At 36.2% G+C, this 25929-nt stretch overlaps 2 protein-coding genes across 2 annotated transcripts; both read left to right on the forward strand.

The window, feature by feature from the left end:
- The first annotated feature begins 347 nt into the window (after positions 1–347).
- On the forward strand, positions 348–2720 carry LOC124917324 (calponin homology domain-containing protein DDB_G0272472-like). Its single transcript, XM_047457779.1, has 4 exons — positions 348–833; positions 1044–1400; positions 1632–2309; positions 2418–2720. Exons 1-4 carry the CDS (start codon positions 348–350, stop codon positions 2718–2720), a joined length of 1824 nt encoding a protein of 607 aa, XP_047313735.1.
- A 2925-nt stretch (positions 2721–5645) lies between these two features.
- LOC124917319 (nucleolar and coiled-body phosphoprotein 1-like) lies at positions 5646–10212 on the forward strand. Its single transcript, XM_047457775.1, has 7 exons — positions 5646–5884; positions 6072–6136; positions 7401–7429; positions 7519–8183; positions 9047–9139; positions 9229–9290; positions 9863–10212. Exons 1-7 carry the CDS (start codon positions 5657–5659, stop codon positions 9966–9968), a joined length of 1248 nt encoding a protein of 415 aa, XP_047313731.1. The 5' UTR covers positions 5646–5656; the 3' UTR covers positions 9969–10212.
- The last annotated feature ends 15717 nt before the right edge of the window (positions 10213–25929 follow it).

Consider the following 25929-nt stretch of genomic DNA (forward strand, 5'->3'; position numbering starts at 1 on the left):
TCACTCTAAATAATTGGTTAAACTTAGAAACCGCAGCATCAATAATCGGTCTCAAAAGAAGACTACGTCATCAATGGCGAAAGCAAAAGTTTTGGAGGGAAATTTCCCGCCCAAAAACTTCCGCCCACGGATTGGCGCCCACTCCATTCCCGCCCATGGTTTGCCGCCCTTTCAGCGTGGAGGGAAATTTCCCGCCCAATGTTGATGGGACGGTTGGGCTTCCAAACCGCATCTATAAAAGGGACTCTCGGCCATTTTATTTCATTCTCACGCGATATTACTTTCTCTCTCTAAGCTCTCAAACTCTCTAAAGAGGTTATCTCTCAAACTTTCTCACACTCTCTAAAATGGGACGCGATTCGGCCTTGTTTAAGCACTTGACCCAGGTGGATTTCGAGGAAATCCGACAGAAAGGCACGCGCGAGGCAAAGGAGGTTATTGACCGGGTAGCCGAAACCGGTCTGGAGTACTTTCTCGGCGGCCCTCATGTTCTTTATAAGGATGCGGTTACGGAATTCTTCAATACCGCAACCATCTCTGACAAAAAGATCACCGCAACTGTATGCGGTACTGAAATAGAGCTCACCGAGGCATCGGTGGCTAAGAGCCTGTGTCTTCCAACGGCCGGCCAGGATGCAACGGCGGACATCGAGCTCAAAACCTTTGAGGCAGCATGCCAGATACTCTCGGCGACTAAGGAGACGATAAAAGTATCCGGTAGCAAATCAACGTTGAAACCGGAGTATATTCCAATCTGTGACATATTTGCACGAGCGATTCTAGCACGGGGAGGAAACTATAGCAGCTTAACAAAGGACAAAATCAGGATGCTAGTCGGCCTGATAGAGGGAACAAAGGTCAACTGGGCAAAGGCGGTGTTCAACAACTTAATGGATATGGTGAAAACGGACTCAAACCGGTCTTGGGGATACGCCGTTCCTCTCGGCAAGATCTTCATTCATCACAATATCAACATCGGTCCCGGCGTCACCATCTCCTCTCGAAGTCTGATACGATCCAAACAATTCCTGGAAAGGAAGCAGCCGGCCCCCGGTTCCACAGGTGGCCGAAAGAAGGCGACCGGCAAGAAAGCGGCCCCAGCCAAAGAAAAGGCCGAAAGCAAAGGAAAAGAGAAAGTCACTTTCTCGGAACCGCCGCAGCAAACGGAGGATGAAGAATCGGCTTCCCACTCTGAAAGAACCGATACAGAAAAGACCGATGATGAAAGATCGACCAATGAAGAAGAGCATTCGGGCCAGAGCCCCGATAATGCCGGACCTGACACCAACCCTGAGACCACCGAGGGTGGTGAAGATGATGGTGAAGAAGGTGGTGAAGAAGCCGGTGATGAAGGCGGCGACAAAGATAATGAGGAGGCCGAAGAAGCAGAGGCTGATAGGGTAACTCTGAAACTCCTTTAGGGCGCCAAAGAGCGAGCCGAGTCAATTGAGGAGTTATACCTGGAATGGCACGAGCACCGGTTTGGCAAACCGTATAGGCAAATCCTACCGGGCTACACAGACATGGAATGCATCCAAAGACTGAAGGAAGTGGAGGACTTGATCATGAATCTCACAAAATCCAATACAATTGAAGAAGTATTACACTGAACCTACCTCTTAAAACCACAGGTACAACTACGGAAGCTAACCACACGCATCCGGAAGATTACAGAGAAGTTCGAAGAGGTGGGACCGGAAGACACCTTAACACCGCGGGTGTTAGAAAGGCTTGAAAAAGCCAAAGGAGACCTTATTCAAGAAATTGACCGGCTAGAGGCAATGTACAGTCACAGAGAAATACCGGTCTATACTGCTCCCCGGATCGAAACGAGTCCGGATCACTGTCCAACACCTCCAAGGGAGAATGCGGCATCAGAAGAATCCGATGAAAGGGCGGATCCTCTTCTCACCGGGAAATCTCCACTTACACAACCGGAAGTCTCCGAATCAGACTTCACAAAGGAATGGGTTGAAAGCCGTCTTCAAAGGTTTGAAGACTCAACAACAAAACGGATTGATAGCCGTATTCAAGAGTTTGAAGACTCCGCGGTTCAGCCATTCAAGGAGAGATTCCAAAGAATCGTTTGCTCGGCACTCAAGTTCGCCGACACCACAAGGTATCTTTTGGACAAAACGAAAGAACGGCTCTCAGAAATCGACGAAGATCAACAGGAAGAGGCGGTTCTGCGCAGTAAATATTTTAAGCGAACCGTAATTTTGGAGGATACGACCTCCGAGTTAAAGGAAAACTTTGGCCGGCTTGAAAGAGAGACCGATCAACGATTGGCGGAGGTTGCTGAGGACCTGGTCGGCACAACACTCGGACGGGTCTCCGAGCTCGAGAAGAAAAATGAGGGTCTCGAGGCCGAACTCAAGGCGCTTTCCAAACAAGTTACCGAACTGCTGAGGGCTAAGATAAATGCGGATGCCGCGGTTGTAGAGGCTAATGCCCAAGCGGCTAAGAAGGTCCAGGATGAGCTGGACGCCGAAGCAAGTAAAGAGAAGGAGGCACCGCGATCATCCCAACTTACCGAGGAAGAAGAGGAATCCGAGCGACTTCGAAGGGCAGAGGCCAAGTTCCCGGGACTTACAAAGAAAGCAGCCGCTCAAGCTGCAAAGGATGTTGCGCGGTTAGAAAGGGAGAGACGGAGGCTGGAAGGTTTCGCGGACGACAATAAAAAGAAAAAAGGCGGCCTCTTCTGCTTCAGTTCCGACTAAGCGAAAGAGGGAACCTTCAAAGAAAGTTCAAATAGCCGATCTGCTCAATGAGGTCACTGAAACGGTCATTACGAGTATACCGCAGTAGGCTGCTCAAGTCGAAGAGGAGGTTGAAGAACAACTGCAGCCCCGGTCTACAAGACAACGAGTTTCCGAACCGGCCAGTCGACCGCAACCGGAGAAGAAAAAGTGGAACATATATGACTTCTCGGACTCGGAATAGGGGCTCTCTTTCCTTCACTTGTCTTAGTATTTTTATATATTATGTTATTTTCGGTTATCTATCATATATATAAAGCTATTTTTGAAACCGGCCTACTTAGTTTTGATAATTTTAAATAAAATAATCAAAAAGGGAGAAATTGATAAAATAAAATATAAGACTTTTCCAAAAATTTTCTCTCAAAATTTTTCGAAAAAAAAAAATTCTCCTAAGTCAGTTTCAAAAATCCGGACAAACAAAACAACCGGCCTACGGTTGCAAACTTACATGATTTTGATAATTTTAAATAAAATAATCAAAAAGGGAGAAATTGTTAGATAAAATCAGACCGTTTCAAATAAACCTAACTTAAATAAACCTTCCATGCAAGAACAAGGAACCGGACCGGACAAACAAAAGAACCGGCTAAAGAAAACTAACCGGTCAAGTTAGTAAACCGACCAAGAATACTTGGAACGTGACCGCACAAAGAAAGGATCGGCCAAAGCTTAAAACCGGAATCATCAAACAGCCGATCAGCCACAAGGCAGAGGAATAACCGGAAGAAGTCCGGTTATATCACCCATACCGGAAGCGATCCGGTTAAGTCAAATGGTCGACCAGTACAAGAAGACAATTCGGGTATCTGTTGAGAATGATACCAAAGGAACAGACTGAACACTTCCATATCCATACAAGTCTGAGGAAAGTCTGCAGGCTGTAGAAGACAGTACTACCGGATCTTTCCACTTCGGGATAAGTCAGAAAGAAGATCTTCCAAGTACAGACAACTGTCCAACAGACAATGCCTACATTGAGTAAAAGACAAACCTAGCAGGTCTGTCTTACATACCGGAAGAACAGACTGCCAAGTCTAAGGTTGACCATCAGGTCTGAGGAAACGACCGCAGATCTGAATCACTGAACATCTGCACCCCTGCTCAACCAATCAGATTCAAGGCAGTAAAATATGACCGTTGGCATATTTCACCTATAAAAGGGGCAGTTGAAGAAGAGTAAACGAGAGACAAGTGTGACATACAGTAAGCATTTAATTTACAAGTGAAAACAACGTGCTCTCTCTCTAGAAAGCCTAGTGTTAAAGTTGAAGTGTTTAACTTACAATTCCGGTACAAATTGTAAGAGTGTTATCGAGCAGGAAATAAGTCTCGATCGGATTGTATTTATATTCCTTAGTGAATATCCTTCTCGCGGTTTCGAGAGGAAGGGGTGACGTAGGAGCTTTATCTCCGAACATCCATAACATCGGTCTTGTTATTTACTTCTGCCGGCTCCATTATCTAACCGATTTACACTAACTTAACTACACTACTCTAAACTGACTCTATATTATCCATATCGAACCACCAGGTTACCGAAACCGACCCACCATTCTTCAAACCTTCATCATCCGAAACCGGCCTTGCCTATTATACAAGTGTGCTGCTTCAACCTGAAAGCAAACCCCTTCCGCACTTGAACCTAGTTCAAGGGTTTGTGACAGGTTGTGTAGTATTGAAACCCCGTTGTTAATCTCTAACCGGATTAACCACCACCCTTCGAGTGAGAACCGCTAACCGGTCCAACCCCCGGTCCTCCAGCTACCTAAATCCTAACAAACCTTTATTAATATTATATATAATTTATTATTATTTAATATATTAAATATATTTTATTTAGTTTTAATATTATTATTATATATAATCATTTTTAATATATAATTTTTTTATCTAGTTCAATATTTTAATTAAAAATATATTTTATTTATTTTTATAACGAATAATTTAATTAATTATAATTTTTTATATTTATTTATATTATAAATAATATTGTTTATTTTATATATTATTTTTATTTTCAGTTTATTTTATTAAAATTATTAATAATATTAAAATTAAATAAATATAATTTACGATTTATATTATAATTAATTTTTTATATTTTAATTAAAATTACATTAATTATTAAATAATAACACTAAAATAGTTTATACTAATAAACAATATAAATATATAAAATAATAATAATAATAATAATTTTAAATTCACATTTATAAAACTTATATTACATTCTTATATTATATACCAAACACAAAATTATAAATTATATACAACTTATACCATTTTTATAATTTATACCAAACATTAATAACCTATATAATTTATAATACCTTATACTATTTATATCCCGTTATAATTTATACTTTTATACAACTTATACCCTATATAATTTATACCAGATACCGAATACTACCTAAGAATACAAACATTCATGTTTGTGAGAAAAAATTAAATGGTTACAATAATGATAATTTGGTCTCATATAACACAATTTAAATCGAATTTCATTTTATAAAACGATACAAGTTCGAACTCTAAAGTATAATTATAACTTTTATTATATTATCATTTATCAATATATACTTTCATAGTGTATTATAATATACTAATTGAAAATAATAAAAAATGTATAAATTTTAATTCAAAGTAAATTACAATTTTGGTTAAATTTTTTATATTTTAATATTCAAACAAATCATGAAATTTAAATTGTAAACATACCCTAATTAATTGTTTATATCATCCTAGCTTAGGGGTTAGGTGAGTTTTAGAATAAAGGAATCAACTTGAATATTTTATACAAGTTTTAGGGTTCATTTGAATATTTGGTCAAACCCTAATATTATTTTCAAGTGATATTAGAGAATTTCAACTTCTTTTATCTTTCTTGTCATATGCCGTCGACTAGCTACGTTGAAAACACAAACCCTAAACCCACAAGCCGACTTCTTGCTCTTAAACCTCGGCAGGTACTACTAGCTGAGCTCAACGCCAAGGCCGCGCTAACGATGAAGCCCTCCACCGAAAGCAGGTCTGTTCTCATCCATTCCATCCTGTGCTTCCTCGACTCCAACGCCTTCTCCAAAACCCTCAAGCGCTTTCTCTCTGAAGCTCAAATTCAGGTTCTTTAATGATTGGTCAAATTTGTTTTAAACATAGTTATGTAGTTGTGCCAAAATGACTATCGTATCACAGTAACATACTTTAATACTAGTTCAACATCAAAAGCAGTTCCGGTAGTTCATGTTGTATTTTAAATAATGTTCTATTTTGACTAGTTACATTGACTGTTTTGATGAAATTATGCAGGATGATAGTTGGAAGGCCTGCTCATTTAATCTGGAAGACATATTTAGCAATCATTTCCAGACATGGTAAGGAAACAAGCTTTTGAATTTTCGCCAGCTTTGGTCTCAAAGAAATTATATCCTTGGTTGTCTAGTAAAAGTTCACAATTGTTCTCCGCCCAATTTCAAGTACTATACTGGGTTTCGTTAATGATTGTTGTTGTCAGTGGTTCTTAGATTGGTTTTTAAGGAGAATGGCCGATAACTTGGTCAACTTAGGATGTTTTAATCCTATGATGTATTCCATTTTCTGTTTCCTTGTAGTTTGTTCTATAGAGGTGAGCATCCCAACCGCCATACCCTCCATACCCGAACAAAAACAAATGATCTACCAAAAATAGGGTCTTGATAGAGTATAAATCGATCTATTAGGTGAGATTGATATATAGCCAAATAACATCTGTGATCATTTTAGTTTCTACTCAAAATATTTTGCATTATTTATTAATGGCTGACAACATCAAAAGCCAATCCTTGATAGTTAGCGATATCAATAATATCTTTATGCTGAGATTTTCTTTTGCAGATATAAACCAACTTGAAATTATTAAAAGCATGTGACATTATTACTTTTGTTTGTTTGTTTAAAAATTAACATACCATGGATAATGAAATTTAGGCTTGATATCAATCGTAATTATTGGAAGCTGTTGCATTTGTTAATGCTTCAACTGTTTTTGTTCAATTAGAACTTTATTTTTCTTTCAGTTATTGTTTATCTATTGCTACATTTATTAATTAAAAACTTCATTTGAAACAATTATAATCTATTATTATTTTCAATTACCCAAACTTGATTTGATGATTTCTTGTCACAGACTAAGCTTGTTAATTAAAGACTTATTTGAAGATGTTATTCGTTTGTTTTTGTACTTTATTTTGTCTAATTAAGTTTAGAAAGCTAGTTCACAAGCATGTGATGTGAATTCGTATATCAAAAAAATTGTCAATTGGACCTTATATATTATACTTCTGATACGCTGGATATTGGGTGGATTTGGATTTTGGTAGAGTAGAAACTGATCTATTATGTCTGGATTAATATTTAGCTAAATCACCCAACCAATCCGATCCACGATCACTCCTAGAAGTTTATTTCATGTTGGTGGTAACATATATCCATCCGCCCGTTGCGTGACAGTAATTGAAGTCTCATGATGATGATTATTAGAAGGAAATATTAAATCTTTTGTGATTCATTCTGTTTGTTTAACTTTTACTGTGAATTGTTTTGATGTACAACTATTTCAGCTTTCATTCTCATCTTACATGTGCTTTTTATGGCTTGCAGTGACACTAAATCTGTCATTCTGGAGAAAGGTATGCCATGCTATTGAAACATTCTCTCTTCACAATTGGGGATAATTGATTGCAGCTGAACACTTACTCTTTCAATCTTTTGTTCACAGAGGTACAACCAGAAATTAAAGGTGCTGCTGCTGAAGAAGATGTGAAAAAGAAAAAGAAGAAAAGTGATGCCAATGCAGAATTAGATCCCATTGGAAAGGATAATACTTTGGAGATGGATGAACAGAAAAAGAAAGAAAAAAGCAAGAGGAGGAAAAACAAATCTGGTCTTGAATTACAAGAACTTGAGAAAGAATCAGAACAGCCAGGATTGTCTACAGTAACAGAAGAAAAAGGAAAAAAGAAGAAAAACAAAGTTGATAGATCATCTCTTGAAGAGGGTGGAAAAGAAGTTGGTAAAGAAGAAAAAGAAAAATCTAAAGATGGAAAGAAAATAAAAAAGAAAGGTTTTGAGAAAGATTCCATTGAAGGTGACAAAAGTAAAGAGGAAGTCATTAGTAAAGAGAAATCCAAAAAGAGGAAAAGATCACTTTCCGATGAAAATGCTGAGACAAAAAATTTGCAGGAGGGCAAGATCAGTGATCCAGTTATAGAAGTAAATTCTGTTAATGGCGATAATGGGAAGTCAGAGAAGAAAAAGAGCATTGAAAATGGTCATGTGAGTGAAAATCACTTACAGGATTTGTCAGTTAGTAGGCAAGATAATGAAGAAGACAATTCTGATGCTGGTAGATCCGCTAAGAAACAGCGTATTGAATCTGCAGAGGTATGTATACACCTGATATATAATTGAAATATGTTAATAACTAAATGTATGACAAGATCTATAGTTAAAGTTATGCCTGTTGATATGTCTTCCAAAATGATGATGCTGGTAGTATAAAAAGACAAAAATGAGGTCATTGTTGATAATTCTGCTACACACCTAAGAACTTGTTTGACTAGGTTATTTTGAAATTATTTGCAATTTTTGAGTAAATATTGTTTGATAAAAAAGTAGATTATTTAAGTCAAATGAGCAAAATATCACTGGTATTTAATGTTTTGGAATAGTAAAAGCTCATTTTGTTTCCAGACTTTCAAAGACGGCTCTAATTAGTTTCCTTCGTCATTTTTTTGGGTTAACTTTGTTAGTGTCGTGATGATATGCACTTTAGAAAGAAAAATACATTTTAGTTAATGTTTGAGGGTATGAAATAACTGTGTAAATAAATGGAGGAATATAAATTGGATCATTTTTAAAAGTAGAGGAAGCAAAACCCAGCCTTTTATGCATATTGAAGAAGCAAATAAGCAATCCTTTTTAAAATGTTATAAATGGTAAAGTAAGGTATTTGGTACTTTAATTGGGAATTTGAATGAAAAAGTGATTTATGATGGGATATAAAGTATGCCAAACAAGCCCTAAGGTGTCTTTACATGCTTCATAACTTTGTCACCCACATTGGATGATCTTCAGATGCAAGTCATTTGTAGTATAATTCTCAAGTTCATACCCAAAAGATTAACTGTAACATCCATGATGGAAGATTTATTTTTACAGTAACTACATGTATTGTTTAGGGTGACTTGTGATGTTCATTAGAAACTGTGCCCTTTTGTTACCTCAATAATTTATTTCAATTGCAGCCTAAGTCAGCAGCAAATGCATTTAGAAGAGTAAAAGTGGAAGAGGTGGTTTTCACTGATGAGAGGCTACAAGATAATTCCTATTGGGCAAAGGTCTTTCTTTTTACTCTTGGCATTGTTTATGGCAGTTTTTCTGGTTCCTTCTAATGTCTGACAGTTATAACATGTTGGAACTTCTTCAGGATGGAGCAGATATTGGGTATGGTGCCAAAGCTCAAGAAGTTCTTGGACAAGTTAGAGGAAGGTACATTTATAGTTATGATGTTTTTGTACTCATAATTGGAGCTGTTAGACTTTTTGGCATTTTAATTTATCATATTGTCAAAAAGAATTTAATTTGGCAAAAGATTATGATCTATAAAATATTTCTACTGCAATCAACAAAATTTGTCCAAAAAAAAGCTATAAATAAACAAAAGCTTCCATCCAACACAATCACACTTTTTAGCCTATCAACATAACATTCACTTATGCCAATTTTCAGAAATAATTGTGACAAAAGGATGTACTCAAAATTAGCCATATATATGGAAACTAGTTTTTAGGTACAATCAGATTTGTGTGAAGTTGCAATTGAAGTGTTTTTTTCTTTCTTTCTTCTGTTTGGAACAAACATAACAAATTAAGATCTTTTTGGATCATGATTCAGATGAGAAGCATGCATACAAAAACTACACCTTTTCTTTGTTGTACATTGTTAGATGAGTTTTATGTGCCTGTGATATGCTTTATGGCTAAAAATGTTGCATTACTTGTTTCTGTTATTCTTCAACCTTTGTCTGTATTTAGCCTATTTTCTTTGTGGTCGTCATGCAGGGGCTTCCGCCACGAAAAAACAAAAAAGAAACGTGGTTCATACAGAGGGGGGCAGATTGATTTGGATTCTCATTCGGTAAAGTTTAACTATTCGGACGAAGAATGAGAGGCAATAGCTACTTCTGATTGTTTGTTCTGCTCTTGCATTTTTTGTTGTGGGTTATTTATGGTGGGACGAAGTCTTTGCATTTGGTGTCCCATTGCCAAATTTTGATTTTAATGGTTTTAAACTGGATGATATTATTACCTTCATTGAAATAACTCTTGCATGTTATATTTCTTTCTTTCTTTTTTTCCTTTAAAAGGATTAGATTACTGAACTTAAATCTTTATAATGTGATTGTTTCCTTCAGTTTATCATTTGATTAAGTATAACTTTCCTTAATTTCTAATGGGATTCTTTGATATTTTTCTTCTAACTGCAAATTTACCATCCCAGTTCTCTTGACCTACATCCTGCCCTCAAAAGCATCCAACCTCTTTTCTCCAAACAGAACACGGCTCTTGTTTGATGGACAATTGGTGATTCAAATTAATGATAAAATTACAATTTTTTTATTATTACTTTATTTTTAGAATTAATGAACTCTTTCATTGAATAAAATTTAAAAAGAAAGAATTATTCAAAAAGGAAAATAAGCAAACGAGGTTGATCTAATATAGTTAAATTTTTTAAAATCTTATGTTTTATGATTCTAAAAATTGTTAACTAATTAAATTTATTATTAAATTAGTAAGCTCTTATACTTTTAAATTTACTCTTATGTTTTATGAGTTGATATTTTGATTTTAAGTAATTTATATTTATAATTTAAAAACAAGTTATTATTTATTTAAATAAATAGATTGATATAACTAATTTTGTTTTGTATAATATATTTTTAATTAATTTTATATTTGATTAGATATACAAATAATAAATATATATAATAATTTTTGTAAAAATAAAATTTGGATTTTATAAGTTTAAAAATGCCAACAACCTATTTACATAATAAAAATTAATCTTAGATTACCATGTTCTCGCAACATTGAAAATATTAAGCGGTTCACTAAAATTTTAAAAAAAAAATTATATATAGATCTTGAACTTGTAACCAATATATTCTACCGATAAATTTATTTATTTAATTTTATAAATTTTTGTTTTTTTGATAATATTAAAGTATAAAGTTTCTTTGTATGTGATTTAAGTGATTTATTTTAAATGGTTAGTCATATTAATTAGACATATTTATATATAAAATTATAAATCTAAATCAATAATCTTAATTTAATTAATAATTAAAATGTTAATAATACACCCATACTACTAATATTCAAATCCATTCCTTCTATTTTTAGAAGAAAAAAAGCGTAAAAAAGTAACACCTTTAATAAAAAAAAATGGAAAATTGAGATTCCGTGAGTAAGAAGTTAATGTAGGAAGAAGGATTTAATACAACGTAGTTGTTCCGGTTCCAGTGATGCCAAAAGTCGTTTTGATATACGATTTTATCTTGTTTCTATTTTATTTATTATTCTTGATCTGGAAGTTATCTTTTCCTTTCCTTGGGCAGTACCTCCCAACAAGATTGATCTGCTCAGCTGACTTGATGGATGATGGAACAACTGGCTCAACAACGGACACCAACGCCTTAGTCGTGGTCGAGGATGAGAGCTCATCTTCATTCCTAGAGTTCACATCGAACTCATAGACTTTCAGATCGGCAAACATGTTGTGCTACTCTATCTTGTAAAGGTTTTTGGACTCCTTCATCACCGTCGCCTTAATGTCCCAAGAACGGGAAGAGTCTTCAACGCCTTGACGATGATTTCTTTGTTGTCATATACCTTTCCTAGAGTAGAAAGTTCCATGCCGATGATGGTGAAGCGTTCGTCAAACTAGTTCATCGACTTCCCGAGATGCATCTTGATACTATCGAACTTATGAGTAGCAACCATGAGTTTGTTCTCTTTTGTTTTTTTATTGTCCTCACAGAGTTGGATAATCTTCTCCCATATCTCCATGGAAGTGGAACATGCTCTGATTTTCCCAAACATGTTCTTGTCAAGGGTTTTGTATAAGATGTTCTTGGCCAAGTTATCAAGATTGACCTTCCTTTTATCTTCAGCTATCCATTCGCATCTTGGCTTCTCAATCTTTATCGGACCGTCAGTGATAACGAACCACATATCGTCGTCTTGGCAGGCCAAATGCACCTCCATGCGAATCTTCCAATCATCATACTCTTCATTGCTGAACATGGGAGGCTTGTTGAGGAAAGAAATGATGATATTTGATTGCTTGAGAATGAAAACTCTTTCTCTGATACCACTTGTTAGGAAAGGAGTCAACAATAGCAAGGGATTGACATGGTATTATTAACCTCGAAAACCTTCGTTTGATAATAACTCTATTAAAAGTTAATATTTGTTTCTATTCTACGCAAGTTTCCACAAACTCTTGACCGGTGCCAAGTGCAGAACTGTTTGTTTTGACTTGAAGCGACATACAATGATTGGAAGACGCGGAAAGTAAATAACAAAAGACACAAAGTTGTTTATGGATGTTCAGAGTAAACTCTCCTACGTCACTCCTTCTTCTCGACCTCGAGAAGGATATTCTTCTCAACCTTGGGAATAATATTCACTAGAAGATTTGGTTTGAGTACACTACTTACACAAACCCAGTCGAACAACTAGGGCTTAGACACCCTTTTCCGAACTCCTAGCACACAACACTCTGTTGAACATAACATTTTTTGTCAACTTACAATACTGAAATCTCACACAGAAAAAATAGTAAATATAATACAAGGTAATATTAATCTTAACACACTTGAGATAATGAAATTCTTGAAAGCTTGAGTTGGTTCGCGAGAGATATTTTCAAGCAAAGACCGGTGTGACAAATTGTCCTCCAACTTTTTCTTAAATAGATAATATCGCAACGAACATATTTTCTTTAGAGGACACATGTCATATTTTGGTTGGATGTGCGCCCTGGTAGTACATAAGGGAATATGCTTTTGATCGTGGATGTACTACATGAAATTAATGCACCAAATATTCTTCTCATCATTGTGGTGTATTGGGAACGTACATCACATGAGATTTGAATTGGCTTGGCACGTGACATTCTTCTATATGTCTAGCTCAGCGACCTTGCATTAAATGATGGCATGTTGTAGAGCTGACATGTTGTAGAGTTCCGCGTGCTGATGTAGCGTAGCTCTACATGAATTTTGTAGCCACAGCTTTAATAGTGTGTGACTGTTGAGCTTCTTAGAGGGTTTGTATAATGATACATGGTAGTTAATGCAATGGTCAAATCTGAATATTAAATGTGGCGTTATTCGGTTGATTACTGTTCGTGCTGATGTGGCAGTCTTGTATAAAAACGAATATCTTAAATACCAGAAGCACTGATATAAACTGAAATGGTTAAAATACCGGAAGCGCTTCTCCAAAATACCGAGCTTGATATAAAACCGGAAGCGCTGATATAAAACCAAACAGGTTAAAATACCGGGCGCGCTTCTCCAAAATACAAAACTTGATATAAAACTGGAAGCGCTGATATAAAACCGAACTAGTTAAAATACCAGAAGCGCTTCTCCAAAATACCAAACTTAATATAAACCAGAAGCGTTGATATAAAACCGAACTGGTTAAAATATTGGAACCGCTTCTCCAAAATACCGAACTTGATATAAAACTGAACTGGTTAAAATACCAGACGCGTTTCTTCAAAATGCCGAACTGGACATAAAACTGAAAGCGCTTAGGAGGAGCCGAGCCAATCAAAGTACCGAAGAGCTTCTGTAGAAACCGAAGCCGAATAGAAAATCGAATGCATTTCTTCAACATAATGAAGTTGATTAAGTACCAAATTTGATCAACTACTGGACATCTCCCATTCCAATTTTCTTCACTTTGACCCTATATATAAACAATAACACAAATCAGTTTGATTGATAAACTTAAAATTGATCAAAGACTTTAACTTAAAAATTTTTCACTTTTTGATTATTTAAACTAAATTATCAAAACCTGATAGAATCATTATAGTGAGTGTCCTAGATTGATTTTAATCTAACATATTTTATTAATGATGAGTTGTCACGACTTAAATCTGTTACTAGAGTTACTAGTTATTGATCTTAAAGACCAAAGGGAAATTTGTGTTCAAAGGGAAACACAAGAATTATGAGAAGAAGAAACAAATATAAGAAAAGAATCTGCTAGTAGATATCTAACAGGAAAGATGGAGTGCAAAATCAGAAAATACAATTAAGATAAGGGACTTTCACAAAACTTTTCATTCATGTCCCATTGGGAAAGTGAGTTCAGCATATATAATAGCTAAATTCCCTAAAAATATTCAGTTACAACAACTATTAGAAAATTAACAAATCAGTTTTATGATTAACATAAAAGTGAATCAAAACATAGTTTTTAGAACAAAAAATAGAAACCCCACAGATCTCATTCAGGATTGGACGGTTGAATCTTCATTTTGAACATGGAATTACCACCAAATTCTACAAGAGTTTTTGTCCATGACACAGATTTTTGCTTCACTCTAATAAATAAAATGCAAGATCTAATTGAGAATGGGATCATCTTGAAACCTGGTCCTAACGTCACGAGCAAATGAGGTGTGACCGAATGAGCTTGTCGGATTCGCTGATTCTTAGAAAGATCTCGGACTGGGTCTATTTATGAAAAAAGAAGTGAAGTGGAATTTGCCTTATCTAGACTAAGTGCTCAATTGGTGTTGTACCACCATTCATCCAAAGTCAACCAGTGCACCCAATCTTTTGGAGTTTGGCTGGCCATGTAACATAGATAAGTCACCAGGCACTTGTTGATAATTTTAGTCTGGACATCTGTTTGGAGGTGATAAACAATGGACAGGGCTTGCTGAACACCTTGTCCTGATCACTGATGACGATTGTTGACATTCCATGGAGCTTTGAAACGTTGACCACGAAAGTTTCAGCAACTTTCTGGGCAGTGAAGGGATACTGTAAACTCATAAAATTGGTCATTTTCAATAGTCTGTCTACATTCACAAATATAACTTTTTTTCCTTTTGACTTTGGTAAGCTCTCGATGAAATCCATAGAGACCGATTCTCAAAACTAATTGGGAATTTCTAAGGGTTGTAGTAGATCTTTATATGCTAAATTGTCCAATTTATTCTTCTAGCACACTTCGTAGGTTCAAACAAATTCTCCAATATCTTTCAGCATCTCGGGCTAGAAGTAGACTAATTGTATCTTCTTTTGGGTGACTAGTGTTCCTGAATGCCCCACTTTGCTCCCAAATGCATTGTTGCAATTAGGGTGGTTCTTATCTCATTGATCTTTTCCACTATTAGCCGATCCTTTTTTCTCAGCATCCCATCATTATACGAAAATTATCGGTGAGTGTCAGCATGTTAGGATCGGTGTCAACTATAGAGAGGGGGTTCTAAATATAATTAACAACTTTCAATTCAATGTTAATCCTATGAGGGATTAAGATCTGTTTCTATTCTTCACAAATCTTCACAAGCTCTTGTTAGAATATAATATATCCGTAAGATATTATCACAATATGATAAATTGTGATAATATCAATATTATATTATATTATATTATTATATCAGTTTCCTTATAAGTTTAATTCTGTAAGATATTATCACAATATGATAAATTGTGATAATATCAATATTATATTATATTACTTTCCTTATAAATTTAATCTAATGTCTATATATTAGACATAACATATGTAACTCAAAAACATCATTAAATATAATTCAAATACAACATTCTTCTTTTTTATTCTAATATGGTATCAGAGCTCTCTCGGTGAGAGGTTTCGTTTTTAGTCTACCGCTGCCTCCATCAATGGTTATTTTATCCATTGATGGAGGGCTCTAATAATTCTCTATTTATTATTATTATATTTTAATAATATTTTTTTTCTTTCAAATAATTTTGTTGATAATCTTATTTTTTTAGCCAATCACAATCTTTGAGTTTTGTTTTCATTTGTTATTTATCCCAGTAGTTAATGCCCATATTTTTAATTGTCTAAATCCAATCATATGTGCTTATTGACGTTATTTAGTCAACACACTACAATTCTTCTATTAGGATGGATTTATTTTTAGGTGTTGTTTCACCAAACATTTTATTCCCATGGGACTACCTTTTTCGTTGGTTTTTAATTTTAGGTAACACACAGTCATCCCGTTATTGGATGAATTTTGAGACTCACGAGTAACTACAGAGTTTTTTTCGGTTGTTTCACCCAACATTCAATGCCCATGGGATTTACTTTCTTTGCTGGTTCTCTTTAGTCAACACATTGTCATCATAAATTTGATGAATTTAAACAACTCACGAGTTTTTGAAGTTTGAAGAATACATCATCAACATTTCAACATCTCGATCGTCTTCAACCTTAAGTTGTTCAAGCGTTTTCCATCTTGAGTTTGAGGAGTGGTGTTATAATATAATATATCTATAAGATATTATGACAATATGATAAATTGTGATAATATCAATATTATATTATATTATTAGATTTGTTTACTTATAAGTTTCTGTAAGATATTATGACAATATGATAAATTGTGATAATATAAATATTATATTATATTAGTTTATTTATAAATTTATTCTAATGTCTATATATTAGACATAACCTATGTAACTTAAAAATATCATTCAATATCATTATAATACAATCTCCTTTCTCTCTTTAGTTTATCAGCTTTGAACGAATTCAAGTGCAGAACAACTAGTTAGATTTGAAGCGTCAGAAAAACGAATGCAAGGTGCAGAAAGTAAATAACACACGGAGTTTTATGGATGTTCGAAGATAGAAATCCTACAACACCTCTTCTTTTGTTTCCAGAAGGTTTTTCACTAGAAGACTGTTAGAAAAATTAAGTAAGTTAATTTTAACCGGCCAGAGAACTTAATTAGTCTCAATTTCAAATGTGCAGGATCAGATCAAACTGCACAAACCGGTTGAGGCACATATCGCAGTAATCCGGATCCAAATGATCAAGCCATGATCAAGAGGAACCGGCTTCAACATCTTAACCAGACCGGCTAGCAATAAAGCTCTCAATTCCAGCCGGATCATACTACGAAGAAGATCAACTGGAAACTTTGAAATATACGATGACGTAATATGACGAGATAGATACTTCTTGGGAAAATGCAAGAAGATAAGATCCAGATCAAAAGCATGCCATAAAAACAATGATGATCTGCTTATCCAAGATCCGAAGCAAAATCTGAATCAGGCAGCCGGAACGTGCATGTTTGCCATGTGTCCAAAACTGCAAGCCGCTCATGTCATCAGAACTTGACCGGTGCATGCATGATTGACAAGTGTTAGAAAGGTTAAACGTGCACGCAACATCTCTGAACCGACGTGGCTTCAGAATGACCAATCCTACGGAGAGAGAGAAATGTGACCGTTAGGACATTCTTCACTATAAAAGGAAGACGAAGGGTCTTCATTAATGACGGTTCTGAATCTTACGAGAGAGAAAATTAAAACATCCAACTGTAAAAGGAAATCTCACGCGCGATCCCAAATAGTAGTTTCAATTCTTGAAAGCATTATTGTTGTATTGAGTTATTGTATTACATTAGAGTGAAGTGGTGTAACCGGCGAGTAGCGATTAAGGCTCGTCCGGCATTGTGTGAGTGTTATAACATTCAAGTTAGTGGAAATCCTTCTCATAATCTGAGAAGAAGGGATGACGTAGGAGAATTTGCTCCGAACATTCATAAAAATTATTGTCTTGTGTCATTTCTCTTACTGCTCACCTAATCCAAACCGAACTATCACTTGCTTCAAATCAAACCAAAACATAATCCTTAATCAAACCGGTCTATATATCCTATTTAATCGATCCCTTACAAATATCATCCAAGTCTTGTGTGTTGCTTCAAGCTAAAATAGACACTTCCGCACTTGAACCCGGTTCAAGAGTCTGTGACAGCTTGTGCGGTGTTAAGAAACGGTTTTAGTCTCTAACCAAACTATCACCAATCAGAGTGTGTTGTGTTGTTGTAAGCGGTCACCCTTAAACCGGAACTCCGGTCCTCCAAGGGCGATCCCGATCCTAACAAAGACTTTGATTAATATAGAACACTACACAAATCCGGTTAGATACACAGGACTTAACAGTTGTCTATTTCTGAACTCATAACTAACTCTCTGTTGAACAGAACAACCTCTATTCAACTTACAATATTGATATTTCACATAGAAAGAATGGTAGTTTGATTACAAAATGATCACATAAAAAGTAAACAATTCGCGCTTGAGTTGGAGAGTTAGAGAATTCAAGAACCGAGAGATTCACCACTGTCCTTGGATCACCTTTTATACTAAAGACTCCGCAATAGTCGAATCTTCTTTTTTGATACGTGTCAGCTATCCGTTGGATGTACGCCAGGTGTATGAGAAGGTACACACAAATATATTCGTTAGATCGTGGCGTACCAGATTGTACTGGAGAATATTTACTGGAACTTGACGTACGAAAAGGTATAAAATAGACTAGAAGAATATTGAGTACGTGGCACTTGAGCGGTTACATCTTGATAAGTAGACTAGGCAGACGACTGATAACATACACTACTTAAGAGCTGAGCAGAAGGGCAGACGCTTCTTCAGACGTCTTCTTCAGAGTATAAGTCTAATGAAGTCAGACGACGTCTGCTCACGCACTACTTCAGAGTATCACGTCTAATGTAGTTCAGACTTCGTCTACTCACGCACACTGTTAGGTCAAATTATTTTGACTAACGATATTTTGATGATGAACTTGTGTAAAACTTAAATAAGAATGAAACAATATGTCTAATTGTTTTTGTGTATGTGCATAAAAATATGCTAAGTTAGACTTGTTTTGATTCAAGTCTATTAGACGTGTTAGCAGTTAGACGTGTAGTCTAACATAAACGTAGTTAGATGTGCAGTCTAACAGATACGTATTTAGACGTGTAGTCTAACGAATACGTAATTAGACGTACAATCCAATAGAAACGTAGTTAGATGGGAAGTCTAACAGATACGTAGTTAGACGTGCAGTTTAACGGATACGTAGTTGACAGACAGTCTAACGGATACGTAGTTAGACGGACAGCCTAACAAATACGTAGTTTGACGTGTAGTCTAATGGATACGTAGTTAAACGTGCAGTCTAAGAGAAACATAGTTAGGCGTGCAGTCTAACATATGAAAGTTAGACGTTTGCGTCTAACTCTTTCAAACTAGTCTGAAGTGAAACGTAGTTAGACGTGCAGTCTAAGGATACGTAGTTAGATGTGCATTCTAACAAAATACTTAGTTAGACGTGCAGTCTAACAGATACTTAGTTAGACGTGCAATCTAACAATTATGTAGTTAGACGTGCAGTCTAACAGATACGTAGTTAGACGTGCAATCTAATAGATACGTAGTTAGATGTGCAGTCTAACAGATGAAAGTTAGACATTGACGTCTAACTCCTTCAAACTAGTCTGAAGTGAAACATAGTTAGACGTGTCGTCTAACTCCATTAGACTTGGTGGTGTAATGGATCATGTAGTTAGACGTGCCGTCTAACTCTATTAGACTTGGTGGTCTAATGGATCCAGCTATTAGACATAGGGAGTCTAACTTTCTTAGACTTGGCAGTCTAATAGAGCACGTCTAATGCATCGCTTCAGCAGTTGCTTGAAGTTAACATTCGTCTACCCACGATCAACTAGCTGTACGCTACTCCTGCTCCACTCATCCGTGCATATCAGTACGATAACCAGTTGCATCCAATGAATGAATGCCACGTAAGTAAATATTCTTTCCACTACTTGTTCATTACAGGACAATTCTAGAAGAATATCCGGCGCACTACCAGATTGGTACGGCCATGATCTTTGTGCACAGAGTTTGATGTACTCGTGTACTATGGAGGCTTTCCAATGAGTTCTTGCCATGTTTCAAAGAAGAAGATTCGATCGTTGGTACCTCTCTTCTATTTAAAGATCCTTAAGGACAACGGACGAACTGCCGATCACATACACGCTATCATACGAATTACTTACTTGATGATTTTGTACTTCATCCTCTAGAGAAAGATATAATCAAAACATTTTCTAGCTGAGTGATATTCTTAAACATTCTGTAAGTTGAACAGAGTGTTCTGTTCAACAGTTAGCTAGCAAGAAAACTGTATTTGATTCAAAGAAAGTATAGTGAATCCTTCCGGTGGTTGGAAGAAGAGTTAACGTATGAGAGTTTTCTCTAAACATGCATAAACAACCTACTGTGTCTTTTACATACTGTCTTCTTTTTTCGAACTTGTTCTTAGCTTCAAACCTGAGCAAACGTTTCTACACTTGAATCGCTTCAAGAGTTTGCAAAGGTTTGTGAAAAATAGAAAGTGCTATTAATCCTTAATAGTATTTCTATCAAACCATTTTCTAGAAGTTGTCATCAATAGTCGAACCCCCATCTCTATTGGTGTCACCGATCCTTTCACACACTTTAGACAAATACGTCTGATGTAGTTCAGACTTCGTCTGCTCGCGCACTACTTCAGACTAACACTTCTTATGTACTTCAGACTTTCTCTACTCGCGCACTACATCAGACTAACACGTCTGATGTAGTTTAGACTTCGTATGCTCACGCACTACTTCAGACTAATACGTCTGATGTAGTTCAGACTTTGCCTACTCGCGCACTACTTCAGACTAACACGTCTGATGTAGTTCAGACTTCATCTGCTCGCGCACTACTTCAGACGAACACGTCTGATGTAGTTCAGACTTCATCTGTTTATGCTTGATTCAGACCACGTCTGAAGACATACGTCTTTTGAGTTGTACATGCGCAAAAACAATTTTCACAACTTAGTTTTGTTCAGACCAAATCATTAAAACTATGTCGTACTTATTTTTCAAACTTATCTCATTAAAAGAGTCTGGCAACTTATTGTATTCAATGACCATGTCAATGAGTGCAACAGTTAAATACCTTAGATTCATCTCTTGTGAATTCTTCTAAGGAGAATTCAAATACCTTAGATTCATCATGTGCCATGAAGCATGTGACGACTTCACCATCACTATTGTTTGATAATGAGTCGTCCGAATCGCTTTCGGCCCATTTCCATTGCTTTCAGCAGCCATAAGAGCCTTCTGCTCCTTCTCGTTCTTCTTATCATCCTTTTCTCTGTAATCCCGATTCGACTTTCTACATTCATCCTTGAAATGTTCTAGTTTATCACAGTTAAAACACTTCAAGTTATCCTTATAATCACTCTTATTATTTGAAGAGCTTGAGTTAGATTGAGTCTTCTTCATTAATCTTCCGAATTTCTTCACGAAGAGAGTCATGACATCGATGTTAATCTCCTCAGTAGTCTTTACAGTAGTGTAAGTAGGTGGCTTCTCAACAGTCACCAACGCATTGGTTGAGATGGATAATGTGGATAGCTCATCTTCGTTCATAGAGTTTATCTCAAACTCATAGCCTTCAGATCGGCGAACAGATCATGCAGTTCTAACTTGTTGAGGTCTTTCGATTCCCTCATGGCCATTGTCTTTATATCTCATTCTTTGGGCAGGAAAATGTATAACTTTGATTACAACCTCTCTATTGTTGTATGTCTTACCCAAATTGGAGAGATCAACGATAATCTTACTGAATCTTTCATAAAATTCAGTCATTTTCTCTCCTGGACGTATCTTGATGCTGTCGAATTACTGTGTGGCAACCATGAGTTTGTTTTCTTTTGTTTTCTCATTACCCTCACACAAATGAGTCAACCTCTCCCAAATTTCTTTGGCAGTTGAGCATGTGGTGATCTTGCTGAATATATTATCGCCTAGTGTCTTATAGAGAATGTCTTTTGCCATATTATCGAGGTTATTCTTCCTTTTATCTCCAGCGATCCACTTAAACCTCAGTTTCTCCTTCATCATAGGAGTGCCATCACGGTTAGTGGTGGAGTTGACCTTCATTATCTTTATTGGGCCATCGGTGATGACATACCATATGTCATCATCTAGGGCAACCAAATGAGCTTGTATTCTTAACTTCCAGTAATCATAGTTTTCCTTCGAGAACATTAGGATCTTGTTGATAATAGACATGATTCAAGAATCTGATGAAGCTTGAGAATAGAAAACTTGACTTTGATACCACTTGTTAGGATCAATGTCAACTATAGAGAGGGGGTTCTAAATATAGTTAACAACTTTCAACTTTCACTTCGATGTTAATCTTGTGAGGGATTACGATATGTTTCTATTCTTCACAAATTTTCACAAGCTCTTAAACGAATTCAAGTGCGGAACAACTTGCTAGATTTGAAGCGTCAGAAAAACAAATGCAAGAAGCGAAAAGTAAATAACACACGGAGTTTTATGGATCTTCGGAGATAAAACTGCTACGTCACCCTTCTTCTGTTTCTAGAAGGTTTTTCACTAAAAGACTTTGATTAGTATAGAAAACTACACAAATCCGGTCATATACACATGACTTAATAATTGTCTATTTTTGAACTCCTAGTAACTCTCTGTTGAACAATACAATCTCTGTTTAACTTACAATACTGAGATTTCACACATAAAGGACAGTAGATTGTTTACAGAATGATCAAAGAGAAAGTAAGCAATTCCCGCTTGAGATAGAGAGTTAGAGAATTCGAGAACTAAGAGATTCGTTGTTGTCCTTGGATCACCTTTTATACTAAAGACTCGACAACGGTCGATTCTTATTCTTTGATACATGTCAGCTATCCGTTGGATGTACGCTAGGTGTATAGGAATGTATACAAGAACATATTTGTTGGATCGTGTCATACCGAATTGTACTAGAAAATATTCGCTGGAACGTGATGTACGAGAAGGTACAAAACAGACTGGAAGAATATTGAGTATGTGGCACTTGAGCGGTTATAACTTGATAAGTAGATTGGGCAAACAACTGATAACAGACGCTGCTTATGAGCTGAGAAAAAGGGCAGACGCTTCTTCATACGGCTTCTGAAGCAAGGCGTCTGCTTGCGTACTTCTTCAAACTATAAGTCTGATGAAGTCAGACGATGTCTACTCGTACACTACTTATAACTAACACGTCTAATGTAGTTTAGAATTCGTCTGCTCGCACTCTACTTCAGACTAACACACCTGATGTAGTTCAAACTTTGTCTTCTCGCGCACTACTTCAGACCAACATTTCTAAGACTTCGTCTGCTCGCGCACTACTTCAGACTAACACATCTGATGTAGTTCAGACTTCGTGTGCTCATGCACTATTTCAAACTAGCACGTCTCATGTAGTTCAGACTTCGTCTGCTCGTGCACTACTTCAGACCAACACGTCTGATGTAGTTTAGACTTCGTCTGCTCGCGCACTACTTCAGACTAACACGTCTGATGTAGTTTAGACTTCGTCTTCTCGTGCACTACTTCAGACTAGCACGTCTGATGTAGCTTAGACTTCGTCTGCTCGCGCACTACTTTAGACTAACACGTCTGATGTAGTCCAGACTTCGTCTGCTCGCGCACTATTTCAGTCTAACACGTCTGATGTAGTTCAGACTTCGTCTACTTGCGCACTACTTCAAACTAGCACGTCTGATGTAGTTCAGACTTCGTCTGCTCGCGCATTACTTTAGACTAACACGTCTGATGTAGTTCAGATTTTGTCTGCTCGCGCACTACTTCAGACTAACACATCTGATGTAGTTCAGACTTCGTCTACTCGCGCACTACTTTAGACTAGCATGTCTGATGTAGTTCAAACTTCGTCTGCTCGCGCAGTACTTCAAACTAACACGTCTGATGTAGTTCAGACTTCGCCTGCTTGCGCTTGCTTTAGACCACGTCTAAAGACACACGTCTTTTGAGCTGTACCTATGCAAATATAATTTTTACAACTTAGTTTTGTTCAGACCACATCATTAAAACTATGTCATATTTATTCTCTTAAGTTTATTAATTAATTAATTTTATCTTTTCTTTATTTAACTTAATCTAACACATCATTAACACAAATTTTTCGAATAATTTTGGCTAAATTGGGATCCTCTTCATAGGTTTCGTGAATATATTTTTGGACAGTAGTGTGATATACGGAGACCCCTACACATTGGACTCTTGTTATCTGCATAGATAATGTATCTTCCATCAGGTTCTCTTTCCCTTTTTTATATAGAACCACAAAATCGTATCCCACTAATTTATAAAGCAATTTCTCTTGGGTCAGGGTCTGTACTCTATGTTCCAACAGGTATTTAAGGGCTTCATGGTCTATTTTTACAATGAACTACTTGTACCTGAGATAATATCTTCATTTTTCCACAGAAAAAGTCAAGGCCATCAACTCCTTCTCGTATGTGGACGACGATAGCTTCCCTGGTTCAATTGCCTTGTTGATAAATGAGATAAAACGTACTTCTTGCATTAGTACTACACCAAATTCATCTCCACTTGCATTTGTTTCCACTACAAAATGAATTTTAAAGTTGGGCAGTGCTAGTACTAAAGGGAAAGCATAAACTGCTTCAACAACATGAATCCTCTTCGACTTCTTAATTCCATGCAAATTGTCATTTTTTCAGTAGAGTAGTAAGGGGTCGAGCTATGGAACCGTAGCCTTTGATAAATCTTTAATAATATCCGGTCAGACCTATGAACCCATTCAATTGCTTAGTTGATTTTGTAATCGGCCATTTTATCATTGATTCTACTTTATCCGGATTAGTAGCCACTCCATTTTCATCCAATGTATGTCCTAGATAGAAAATTTTCTTACACCAAAAACTATATTTTCCTTTGTTAAGGAATAACTTGTTGTTGCAGTATTGAAAGGACTTGATGTAGATGAAATATATGCTCATTCTAGCTCGGGCTGTACACGAAGATGTCATCGAAAAATACCAGCACGAACCTTCTCATGAATGACTTCAAGATTGCATTTATTAAACTTTGTGTAGAATTATCTCTCTATCTTCTTTGGAATGAAATATGAAAATTCAAATAATTCCGAGAATGGAATGTTATCAGTTGTAAATCAATTAAACTAATTGATTTACTAAGAGACACTCCGGCGATTCAATCGTTACTCGCTGTCATAAACATCCAACAACACTCCAGCGATTCAAACCGTCACTCGCTGTTATCAATATTCAGCGACACTTCGACAATTCAAACCTCATTCACTGTCATCAATATCCAACGACACTCCGGTGATTCAAACTGTCACTCGTTGTCATCAATATCCAACGACACTCCGGCGATTCAGACGTCACTCACTGTCATAAACATCCAGCGACACTCCGACGATTCAAACCATCACTCGCTGTCATCAACATCTCATCCCCTCGACAACATCCTCTCCGTTCTCATAGTTGTCCAAGGCTCTTCCTCTTAGGTTGCTAACATTCCCATAAAGTTCTTTCCAAGTCGATTTGAGGAAGTATGTGCGAAGTTGGGCAATCTCAACATCTATTACCCAACTTGAGGGGGAGTGTATAATTATCTCTCTATCTTCCTTGGAAGGAAAATATTAAAAGTCAAACAATTTTGAGAATGAAATGTTATCAATAGCAACTTAATTAGACTAATTGATTCGCTAATTGATTGAAGATTTGTTGTTGATTGAAAAATCAATTATAATTCATATGATTTTAATTGATTCATTGTTTAAATCATTTCTTTTCATGTAAATCTAATTTTCATTATTTAAACAAACTTGTTATGTACTGAAAAATAAGAAATAAACAAGCAATACAATTCTCTACATATTTTCTCTCTTAATATTTCTACACTTTGGAAAGAGGATGGGGCATTGGTTAGGCCGAAGGGCATCACCATAAACTCGTATAGGCCTTCGTGAGTTCAGAATGTTGTCTTGTTGCAATCACCTAGGTGCATCCTTATCTGACGAAACTCATAACAGAAATCCATCTTGGAGGAGACCCTAGACCTATGCAACTCTTCAATGATAGGGATAAGAAACTTATCCTTGATGGTTTTTGAGTTCATCCACTTATAATCGATGCA

This window comes from Impatiens glandulifera, unplaced genomic scaffold (genome assembly GCF_907164915.1).
Source record: "Impatiens glandulifera unplaced genomic scaffold, dImpGla2.1, whole genome shotgun sequence".
Taxonomy (NCBI): domain Eukaryota; kingdom Viridiplantae; phylum Streptophyta; class Magnoliopsida; order Ericales; family Balsaminaceae; genus Impatiens; species Impatiens glandulifera.